Genomic DNA, 12,135 nt, shown 5'->3' with positions numbered 1-12,135 from the left:
GAAAATACTGTTTTTCAGATGCAGCCTTGGTACAGTGAACATCTGACTTCAGGGTTGGGGTCAAATCCACACGGATTTGGAATATGTGGCAAAACATCTCTGTGAACAGCACTGGGATTTAATACTCGCATTCGATCTCAGATTCTTGCATTGAATGTGAGTTTAGCGAGGCATTCTGATCCCAACAGTCTTACAGTGATAATCATTCAAGTAAAAACATAATTCTGCCTCTCTGGGGTGTATGATGAGGTGTGAACCTATGGCTATCCCTCCCTCCCTCCCTCCTACGGTTTGAGCTGTAACAATGAGATAGCATTTCAGTGTGATGGTGCTCTGCAGGGATTATGGGCTCAGAGAGTTATTAAAGGCTTAGTGGCTGTGATTTCTCCTGGCCCACTATGGATGGCTGCAGTCACTCTGTGCCAAGCGGAAGGTCCCTGGCGTTCTAGCTACATCAGCCCTGTCCAACCTGCTGGCACACGGCTCCCTTTCCTTGGGAAGGTGTCAAAGGCAGGTGCAATGTCTCCCCATTCCTCTACTCCCTCTCCAACACCCATCAGTTCTGAGATATGATAATCACACACATGTACACATCCAAGATAATCACACACATGTACACATCCAAGATAATCACACACATGTACACATCCAAGATAATCACACACATGTACACATCCAAGATAATCACACACATGTACACATCCAAGATAATCACACACATGTACACATCCAAGATAATCACACACATGTACACATCCAAGATAATCACACACATGTACACATCCAAGATAATCACACACATGTACACATCCAAGATAATCACACACATGTACACATCCAAGATAATCACACACATGTACACATACAAGATAATCACACACATGTACACATACAAGATAATCACACACATGTACACATCCAATATAATCACACACATGTACACATCCAAGATAACTTACCATTCACAACATAGCTTTAAATCAAACCCATCTTTACATCAGAAGTTGATTTATGTGTTTCCCATGAGACCAATGCAGAGATTTATGAATTGTGGCCTGAAACTGAGCTGCTTTCAATTAGCTGGCGGATTGCTCCACAATTAGTCTGACGATTCAGAACAATAGAATGGAATTAATCAGGCAAGAATTTAGGCCTTTGCCATTGTTCTCAATCTTCCCATGTTTACGTCCTGTATAGAGCTACAGAACAGGGATTCAAATCTAGCCATGATGATGTTATACGGTTTGGACATTTCCCTTCATCCCTTTTTCATCCCCAAAAAGTCCAACGGATTCAGACGTATGGAATTTGTAAATCATTGCAGAACAGGGTGGAGGGAGGTGGCTGTATATGTTAGGCCTAAAGCCAGTATCTAGTGAGTACAATATGAATCCAAACATCCAATTAGCTCAGACTGTTAGCAGAGCTTATCCCAGAGGTGACAGGCCCCAGACCACACACTGAACATACCAAGATATTAAACTGCTCTTACTGGACACAAACAACTGTTAGACTATTTTATTTTCTGGTGGGATCAGCATCCAGAAATGCTGTGATAGACACACATTTGTTATTTGACTATTATAGACTGTGTCTGTGTGGTGGTTGTGTATGCAGGGGCCTGTAATCGGCAGCTTGGTGCTCTGGCGCCTCTGGCTCCTGACCCAGCAGGAAGCAGCCAGGGAGTGCACGGACTCCAGCCAGCCAATTAGAGAGCAACGAGCATGGAGCATGCTGGGCCTAACAAGCTCCCTCTCCTCGACCTCCCTCACCTCTGTGGGACCCCGCTCGGGAAATACGAGGCGCTGGGAGCCACTGGAACGTCCCCCAGCACGCAGATCCCGCTGTGTGACCACAAGGTCTACAAACACATGCTGCCTGGAGTCCCATCACTTTTGACCGTTTTTACTCCCGACTGCCTGAGCCCAGCGCTGCTCAAGCTCTGCTGAGCCTCTCTCTCACAAACAATACACACATAACACACACCACAGGAGGCTGGTGGCACCTTAATTGGGGAGGACGGGCTTGTGGTAATGGATGGAGTGGAATACGTGGAATGGTATCAAATACACATGGTTTCCATGGTTTCCATGTGTTTGATGCCATGCCATTAGCTCCGTTCCAGACAGTATTATGAGCCGTCCTCCCCTCAGCAGCCTCCACTTATACACACAAGCACACACGCACACTCTCTGACACACGCACAGTGCACACACAGTGCACACACAGTGCACACACAGTCAGGAGGTTGCTAGATGTGCGCGTTCAGTTCTCCTCAGTGGTTCCTTGCAGTTTACTCTGGCTCAGCTCTATGTCTTCTTTCCAAGTCCTGCAGAATAGTAAATGGGATCCAAATGAATTGGCAGGATTTACGAGGCAGTGAGATAATTCTGAGACTGGGTAATGAGGTCAGCTACAGACTGTGGTGAGAGCTAATAGGGCTTGGCTTAAGGCCTAATTATTGCTTGTTTAACCAAAGCGACATCAGAGTGGTCAATCAAAGACTAAGCACACACCTGGAGGCCACTCCCACTCAGAGTGGACTGTGAGAGTCAGTAAAGAGAGGTAGTGATGTGTTTTTTCTATGTATTTTATATTCCTTAAGGATCCCCATTAGCTGTTGCCAAGGCAGCAGCTAATCTTCCTGGGGTCCAGCCAAATTAGGGCAGTTATACAATTTTAAAAACATTACAAGATTACATTCACAGATTTCACAACACACTAAGTGTGTGCCCTCAGGTCCCTACTCCACCACTACCACATATCTACAATACACAATCCATGTGTACGTGTGTGTGTAGTGCGTATGTTATCGTGTGTTTGTATGCATGTGTCTGTGTCTATGTTTGTGTTGCTTCACAGTCCCCACTCTTCCATAAGGTGTATTTTTACCTGTTTTTTCAATCTGATTCTACTGCTGCATCAGTTACCTGATGTGGAATAGAGTTCCATGTAGTCGTGGCTCTATGTAGTACTGTGCACCTCCCATAGTCTGTTCTGGACTTCGGGACTGTGAAGAGACCTCTGGTGGCATCTCTTGTGGGGTATGCATGGGTGTCTGAGCTGTGTGCCACTAGTTCAAACAGACAGCTTGGTGCATTCAATATGTCAATACTGCTCAAATACAAGTAGTGATTAAGTCAATCTCTCCTCCACTTTGAGCCAGGAGAGACTGACATCCATATTATTCATGTTAGCTTTTTGTGTACATCCAAGGGCCAGCCGTGTTGCCCTGATCTGAGCCAATTGCAATTGTCCTTGTGGCCACACGACTGAACAATAGTCCAGCGACACAACTAGAGCCTGTAGGACCTGCCTTGTTGATAGCGCTGTTGAGAAGGTTGAGCAACGCTTTATTATGGACAGACTTTTCCCCATCTTAGCTAATGTTGTATCAATATGTTTTGACCATGACAGTTTACAATCCAGGGTTACTCCAAGCAGTTTAGTCACCTCAACTTCTCAAGCTCAATTTCCACATTATTTATTACAAGATTTAGTTGAGGTTTAGGGCTTAGTTAATGATCATTTTGTTTTGGTTGAAATGCACCATAATCCCAAAACCACACCCATATACTACCCACTCTAATCAAATAAAAAAGGAGCCAGCAATCCATTACTCCAACACTTCAACCCCTCTTCTCCTTCCTCGTCCTCGTCCTTCTCTATGTCCTGTCATTTGGTCTCTCCAAAAACTGGACATATGTGAGTTCAGTGCTGGCAATCAGGAGGCTGAGTTCATCAGGAAGAAATTAGCCAGCCGCTCGGCAGGGCTCTCTCCCATTGGCTAGTCACACGGCCCGCTCCGTTTGAGGGCACCCCAGACATTCCTGCGGATAATCTTTTCCATTCCTCCGCTCAGCTCCGCGAGGACAGACCAAATCACAGCACAAGGCCTGCATTGTGAGGGCCTTTCAAAAAGCCCTGTTTTAAAGCTCTCTTGTAGTCTCACTTCACATAACACATTGCCCAAAACCCTTTTTTTCCTCTCAGCTTTTTTGGGGGGTCTCTTTAAAAATAAATAACAAAATGATTGCTTTTAAAATGATCTCTGGAAAAGAAAAAAGCCCTGAATACTGTTTCTCACGGTCTCTTTCCAGTAAGGGTTTGTTTTTGAAAACTCAAAACAATGTGAAACCCCTGAAACCAGAGCGTGGCCACATCACTGTGCTGCTGGGAGTTCAGGACATCATCGCTGGAGTCGACTCCCCGGGCGAGGCCAACCAACCTTCCCAGAATCCTCTGCTACGTCTTCACTCAGCCCCCCTTGTCCTCCACAGCAGCTTGTCATTGTGGCTATGGCCGGGAGGCCGAGGGACAGGATTAGAGGACAATCACACCGATGTGCGGACGGGCTAGGATGGGTGTGTGTGCTGGATGTGGTGATGAGAGATTTACAGAAACACATTCCATAATTAGATCCATGATTATGACTCTGGGTATAAAGGACCGACTCTAGCTAGGCTGTACATACTACTGATCCTCTCTGTGACTAAAACCACAATGCTGCTTTCACACTCTCTCTCTCTCTCTCTCTCTCTCTCTCTCTCTCTCCTCTGAGCAGCTAGGCCAGGGAACACCACTGAACTTGCAAAATAGCGAAACACTTAAAAGATAAGAAAACACAATCTGACCGTCTCGCACATTCCCGTCACGTCACTTGTCAGTAACGTTCCGTCAATTTATTTTAGTAACTGAGCAAATGTTAGGTCTGCTGAGGCTGTATCTGCTTTAAGTTGCAGTTTTAACAGTGGCCAAGTAGGCTACTGTGCCTAATTCATAATAACGTAGGCCTACCAAAGTGGTCAACCATCAAAAACAATGGAGAAAATGCATCCCATAACTTATTAACATTGAAATAGCTGTTCTATCATTCAGCCGACAGTAGCAGTGTGATATTCAAGGTAGGCCTACATACCATGGGATTTCTGAAAAAAACCTGCAGGTCCTTCTGACAAGGTGACTGAAAATGTTGTGTTGTTTGCTGCAAGAAACCACTTTTCAAAATAAAATGCATTATTATTCCCATACCCTTATTACAGAGAATCAGAGAAATGATGTTACCCTCTGCCTATTGGCTACTTAGCTTATTCAAGCCTGTATCAAAATACAACAATGCCCCTTTAAGACAAAAAAAGCTCTGGCTTTTCATCAAGTCTAGAAATGTACACATGTTGTGCTCTTGTAGGAAACAACCACTCCCCCATTGCTGACTACAAATGATCTATAACTGGGCTAATAACTCTTTAACTAGCAAAGGATATGAACAAAATGTGCACACGTGCCTACGTTCAACTCTCACTTTGATCTCAAAACAAGCGCATCTACTTACGACCACTCATGCTGCAAACAGTCCAGTTAACAGTAAACGGCACAGATCCATATGTGGCAATGGTCTATTTGCATATAGGCCTACTGCAGCTCTGATTGGTTATGCCGCACCGGTCTGTGTCATGTGTGTCAATGCAATAGAATCCTTCTCTGATGCTTTCCTCCTACAACATCTCGTGCATGATTGGTTTTGTTTCGGTATGCGGCATTGAAAGTGGCTAAAATTGACTTGATTCCATCACGATTGCCACAGTAATGGACACGTTGATAGTGTTAACTAACGGGGAAGACGAGAGAGAGAGAGAGAGAGAGAGAGAGAGAGAGAGAGAGAGAGAGAGAGAGAGAGAGAGAGAGAGAGAGAGAGAGAGAGAGAGAGAGAGAGAGAGAGAGAGAGAGAGAGAGAGAGAGAGAGAGAGAGAGAGAGAGTTGAGTGAAGTTCTATCTCGTTTGTCTCTTCCTGTGATATTTCTTCTACGCAGTAGTCCTGGGAGAGCTGCCCGGCAGCGCGCAGTTCAGAGGGAACATTACTAAATCAACCCAGGCAAAGATAACTATTTAATGTGGTCGTGGCTTGAAATAAGGAAAAAGTTAAAGTAGAAACATTGACCTTTGACACAGTCCTATACAGTAACAGTAACCACTTATAGAGTTGGTGTGCTAGAAAAATATTGAATTGCACAGGAAACGTGCCCACCATCACTGGGTTCTGACAGTCCAAAATGTGCCCATCAATCACACCAGCCCTGCAACACACAACCATGAGGGAGAACAAACTAACTGTGTCTCCACCTCACAGATCGTGCTGAGACGTGTCCGTGAAAAAGTATGTGTGGGGGAGAGAGAGAGACAGAGAGGGTAGTGGGTTCTTGTTCTGCCTGGCTATTGCTTTTCTACAGTCCCTTTTGTTCAATATTGTTCTATTGTCAGACCCTTTGAATACACACGGCCCCCTTCATTCACATGTTCTGCATTGACAGTTGCAAGTGTAAGGTGGTCTAGGTCAGGGGTTCCCAAACCTTTTCACTCAGGCCCCCCTTTCAGCATGTTCAAGCACTGTCCATGACAAACTATGGTACTGGTACTCCCTGTATATAGCTCCACATTGGTCTGGTACTGGTACTCCCTGTATATAGCTCCACATTGATCTGGTACTCCCTGTATATAGCTCCACATTGATCTGGTACTGGTACGCCCTGTATATAGCTCCACATTGGTCTGGTACTGGTACTCCCTGTATATAGCTCCACATTGATCTGGTACTCCCTGTATATAGCTCCACATTGATCTGGTACTGGTACGCCCTGTATATAGCTCCACATTGGTCTGGTACTGGTACTCCCTGTATATAGCTCCACATTGGTCTGGTACTCCCTGTATATAGCTCCACATTGATCTGGTACTCCCTGTATATAGCTCCACATTGGTCTGGTACTGGTACTCCCTGTATATAGCTCCACATTGGTCTGGTACTGGTACTCCCTGTATATAGCTCCACGTTGATCTGGTACTGGTACTCCCTGTATATAGCTCCACATTGATCTGGTACTCCCTGTATATATCTCCACATTGATCTGGTACTGGTACTCCCTGTATATAGCTCCACATTGATCTGGTACTCCCTGTATATATCTCCACATTGATCTGGTACTGGTACTCCCTGGTACTCCCGGGGCGGGAGTGGTTAGAGCGTTGGACTAGTAACCGGAAGGTTGCAAGTTCAAACCCCCGAGCTGACAATCTGTCGTTCTGCCCCTGAACAGGCAGTTAACCCACTGTTCCTAGGCCGTCATTGTAAATAAGAATATGTTCTTAACTGACTTGCCTAGTTAAATAAAGGTAAAATAAATAAATAAAAAATATAGCTCCACATTGATCTGGTACTGGTACTCCCTGTATATAGCTCCACATTGATCTGGTACTGGTACTCCCTGTATATAGCTCCACATTGATCTGGTACTGGTACTCTCTGTGTATAGCTCCACATTGATTTGGTACTGGTACTTCCTGTATATAGTTCCACATTGATCTGGTACTGGTACTTCCTGTATATAGCTCCACATTGGTCTGGTACTGGTACTCCCTGTATATAGCTCCACATTGATCTGGTACTGGTACTCTCTGTGTATAGCTCCACATTGATTTGGTACTGGTACTCCCTGTATATAGTTCCACATTGATCTGGTACTGGTACTTCCTGTATATAGCTCCACATTGGTCTGGTACTGGTACTCCCTGTATATAGCTCCACATTGATCTGGTACTGGTACTCCCTGTATATAGCTCCACATTGATCTGGTACTGGTACTCCCTGTATATAGTTCCACATTGATCTGGTACTGGTACTTCCTGTATATAGTTCCACATTGATCTGGTACTGGTACTCCCTGTATATAGTTCCACATTGATCTGGTACTGGTACTTCCTGTATATAGTTCCACATTGATCTGGTACTGGTACTTCCTGTATATAGTTCCACATTGATCTGGTACTGGTACTCCCTGTTTATAGCTCCACATTGGTCTGGTACTGGTACTTCCTGTATATAGCTCCACATTGATCTGGTACTGGTACTCTCTGTATATAGCTCCACATTGATCTGGTACTGGTACTTCCTGTATAAATCTCTATATTGATCTGGTACTGGTACTTTCTGCATTGACAGTTGCAAGTTGCAAGTAAGGTGGTCTAGGTCAGGGGTTCCCAAACCTTTTCACTCAGGCCCCCCTTTCAGCATGTTCAAGCACTGTCCATGACAAACTATGGTACTGGTTGATCTGGTACTGGTACTTCCTGTATATACCTCCACATTGATCTGGTACTGATACTTCCTGTAAAAATCTCTACATTGATCTGGTACTGGTACTTCCTGTATATATCTCCACATTGATCTGGTACTGGTACTTCCTGTATATATCTCCACATTGATCTGGTACTGGTACTTCCTGTATATATCTCCACATTGATCTGGTACTGGTACTTCCTGTATATATCTCCACATTGATCTGGTACTGGTACTTCCTTTATATAGATCCACATTGATCTGGTACTAGTACTTCCTGTATATAGCTCCACATTGATCTGGTACTGGTACTTCCTGTATATAGCTCCATTCTTGTGTAATTTATTATTCTTGTCTTACTATTTTTTAAACTCTGCATTGTTGAGAAGGGCTGATAAACAAGCATTTCACGGTAAAGTCTACACCAGTTGTATTCGGCGCATGTGACAAATTCGATTTTCAAAACAACCTTTCAAAGTTGTGAAGCTAAAACAGGGCTTTGTCTGTGAAGTTCCACATAGAACAAAATCACACTAATGTACCACTCTTCTCTCCTGTAAATTCATCCAAGGTGCCACTGTTTGGGTGTTGTCGTCTCGTCCCCTTTGTCCGAGACATGTTCCCCTCACATGACATGGGTGTTAAGTTACAACAAGCACTCAGTCACAAGTCTTCCTCTCCCAGCCAATGAAGCCACCAGCAGGGTAGGCACACGTACAGCAACAACACAGCAACAGCACAGTACAGTCCCTCAATCCCCACATACCAGAGGGTCAGGTTCAGAATGCACTGCTACGCTGACCTCACCTGACCCGGCTGCCCTAGCAGAGAAAACGGAGGTGATGAGAGCAGAGGCCTGTCTCATAGCACCACTGTTAACATGTCCATCACCGGGCCTCCACGTGCAAAGAATACATGAATCATCAGGCTGACTGACTGACTGGCTGAACCCTGCATGGAAACAACATTTCTGGCTCTGACAGCTCTACACCTCAGGGTGGGTGTGTGTGTGTAGCTATGGAACGGAACAAGCAACATCTTGCATTGTGGATATACTGCTTTGACATGGCATGTTCAGACATTCAAATTTGCTACACTAAATGCTCCTACTACCAGGAATTGTATGTTTATCTCACCAAATAAAACAATTTATACAGTATGTAAAATGTACTGTATAATACACTGTAACTATATACTATTTCTATCCATTGGCAAATCTTAGCTCATACTTATTTGATACAGGTGTCTTCCCAGGTGCGGAGTCTGCCATGACGGGGAAGATGGCGAGGGGATGTGGAGATGGCGTTGAGTGTTACCTGTAGATATCCGGGGGTGGTGGAGGTGACACATGCCAGTGAAACAGGAGCAGGCCTCCCCCGAGCGTCCTCGCTGGGGGGGCGGAACCAGCGAGCACTGGGGCTTCAGGAACCCTGCAGAGGGAGGGAGAGGGAAGGAGAGAGGGAGTCTGTTAGAACAGCCAGACAGGATGATGACGATACATTGTTTTGACATTAACAGAGAGAAAGCTGAGATGAGGGTTGCTGGTACTGAACATGGTGAAGGGTGCTGCCTGGATAGGCCTGTCGATACAGATTACAAGTTGCCCTTTATGGTAACAGAGAGGGGATGAGGGAAGATTTTAAGGATCTCTGCTGTACCCGTCATCTCTGACCGGCCTCCCTCCCACCAGCAGGTTACACATCCATCTCCCCTGTCACATGGAGACCCAGCAACCTCTCACATTTAGAGCACTGTGTCTCTGTGACCCTCTAACCCAGAAGATGAGGATAGCTCAGAGCTCCATGTCAGCTTCATGGCCATGCCCAGGGTCAGGTGACCAGGAGAAGCAACCGCCCGCGTGAGGCTGGTTAGGAGGCTAGGCAGGGGTGGAGAGGCATGGAGCTGGGGCTAGGAAATCTGTGTGGGCAAAATGCCAAATGGCAGGGATGCCTGGAGGGTCTGGGGTGGGGGCATCTTGCTGTCTGTCTCCGAGGTCACCAGGGTCAGACTCAATAGGGAAGTCATTATCTCGCACAATGGGTGACTGAATGTTCTGAACCCCCGCTAGTCCGGCCATTCCCATTTCATTCCACACCATCCTGTATATGTCTACACATGACATGATGAGTTGAACAGAAAAAGAAGTAGGTAGGCGAGACAGAAAACCTGTAGAGATAGTATATTGACAGTGTCAAAACAACCAATATCAACTGAAAGCCCCATCACAGTCAGTACATCAACCAGAGCTCCGTTTCTGACCTTTGAAATCCACTTTGACCCAATGAATAGCATCAGAAAAGGCATGTATTTCTGTGACTGACATGGCAGGCTTGGCAGCCTCTAGAGAAAAAAGTCAGTCAGTGGAGGATTTACCAAGCCTTTATCGACTGGGAGGAGATCATGAGAATCTCATTGGCATCATCAGAGCTCCTCAAATCCTGACTTTATTATTTTCTTCATGAGGACCATTAGATTTCCAGCAGATATTAAGAGCGTTGGTCAGAGAAGCCCCCCCTGCTCTGCTCTGCTCTGTTCTGTACTGTTCTGTTCTGCTCTGTTCCGAGCCCAATATAGCTCCTTTATTTGGTCCATGAAAAACATGTCACTCCAGATGAACTCATCCAATGACATTTAAAACAGGCACAGTGATATTGAATTAGTTCCCCATGATAAGCCATCTGGGATGTTGACGCTTTGGTCAGGAGTGTGTGTGTAGTGTGTGTGAGTGCGCTTGCATGTGTGTGGGTTGCTGCATGCGTGTGTGTGTGTGTGTGTGTGTGTGTGTGTGTGTGTGTGTGTGTGTGTGTGTGTGTGTGTGTGTGTGTGTGTGTGTGTGTGTGTGTGTGTGTGTGTGTGCATTACTGCGTGCGTGCATGCGTGTGTATGTTCTAAGGAGAGGGGTGGGCTGTGCCTGTCAAGCACATTCCTCAGCCATTTGATTAGAATAATAGAATAATCCAAATGCCAGCGATGCATATGGAGCATCAAGCCCAGACCTGTATGAACAAACGCAGACAAGCTGAGATCCTCTTAAACAGGCTCAATTAGAGGCATGGCCGATTAATTAGGGCCGATTTCAAGTTTTCATAACAATCGGTAATCTGCCTTTTTGGACGCCGATTATGGCCGATTACATTGCAATTCCCGAAGAGACTGCGTGGCAGGCTGAGTGTAGCATCAAAAGGACCTTATGGCTGCAAGGAGCCAAGGTAAGTTTCTAGCTAGCATTAAACTTATCTTATGAAAAACAATCAATCTTCACATAATCACTAGTTAACTACACATGGTTGATGATATTACTAGGTTAACTAGCTTGTTCTGCGTTGCATAACAAGTGTTTATCATCGAATCACAGCCTATTTCAACTTGATGATTTAACAAAAGCTAATTCACGAAAAAAGCACAATTGTTGCTATAATGTAGCTAACCATAAACATCAATGCCTTTCTTTAAAATCAATACACAAGTATATATTTTTAAACCTGCATATGTAGTTAAAATAAATTAATGTTAACAGGCAATATTAACTACGGAAATTGTGTCACTTCTCTTGTGTTCCGTGCAAGCACAGTCAGGGTATATGCAGCAGTTTGGGCCGTATGGCTCGTTGCAAACTGTTGAAAGGCCATTTATTCCTAACAAAGACCGTAATTCATTTGCCAGAATTTTACATAATTATGACATAACATTGAAGGTTGTGCAATGTAACAGCAATATTTAGACTTATGGATGCCACCCGTTTGACAAAATATGGAACGGTTCTGTATTTCACTGAAAGAATAAATGTTTTGTTTTCGAAATGAGAGTTTCCGGATTTGACCATATTAATGACCAAAGCCTCGTATTTCTGTATGTTTATTATATTAGAATTAAGTCTATGATTTGATATGTGATAGAGCAGTCTGACTGAGCGGTGGTAGGCAGCAGCAGGCTAGTAAGCATTCATTTAAACAGCAGCTCTTAGCAATGCTGGGATGCACAGCGCTGTTTATGACTTCAAGCCTATCAACTCCCGAGATTAGGCT

At 44.8% G+C, this 12,135-nt stretch overlaps 1 protein-coding gene across 5 annotated transcripts in view; it reads right to left on the bottom strand.

Annotated features, from left to right (window-relative positions):
- Positions 1–12,135, bottom strand: part of LOC110509348 (retinoic acid receptor RXR-alpha-A) — a 161,348-nt gene that overhangs the window by 115,940 nt on the left and 33,273 nt on the right. For 4 of the 5 annotated variants that reach the window (XM_036967460.1, XM_036967458.1, XM_036967462.1 and 1 more), the window contains exon 2: positions 9,340–9,540. In XM_036967460.1, coding sequence (XP_036823355.1) covers positions 9,340–9,540 — 201 coding nt within the window. The remainder of the gene's footprint in view (positions 1–9,339; positions 9,541–12,135) is intronic. The other variant, XM_036967463.1, reaches the window with a different exon arrangement.

The sequence above is a fragment of the Oncorhynchus mykiss genome, chromosome Y, assembly GCF_013265735.2.
Source record: "Oncorhynchus mykiss isolate Arlee chromosome Y, USDA_OmykA_1.1, whole genome shotgun sequence".
NCBI lineage: Eukaryota > Metazoa > Chordata > Actinopteri > Salmoniformes > Salmonidae > Oncorhynchus > Oncorhynchus mykiss.
This window is presented reverse-complemented; position numbering and strand designations above follow the sequence as displayed.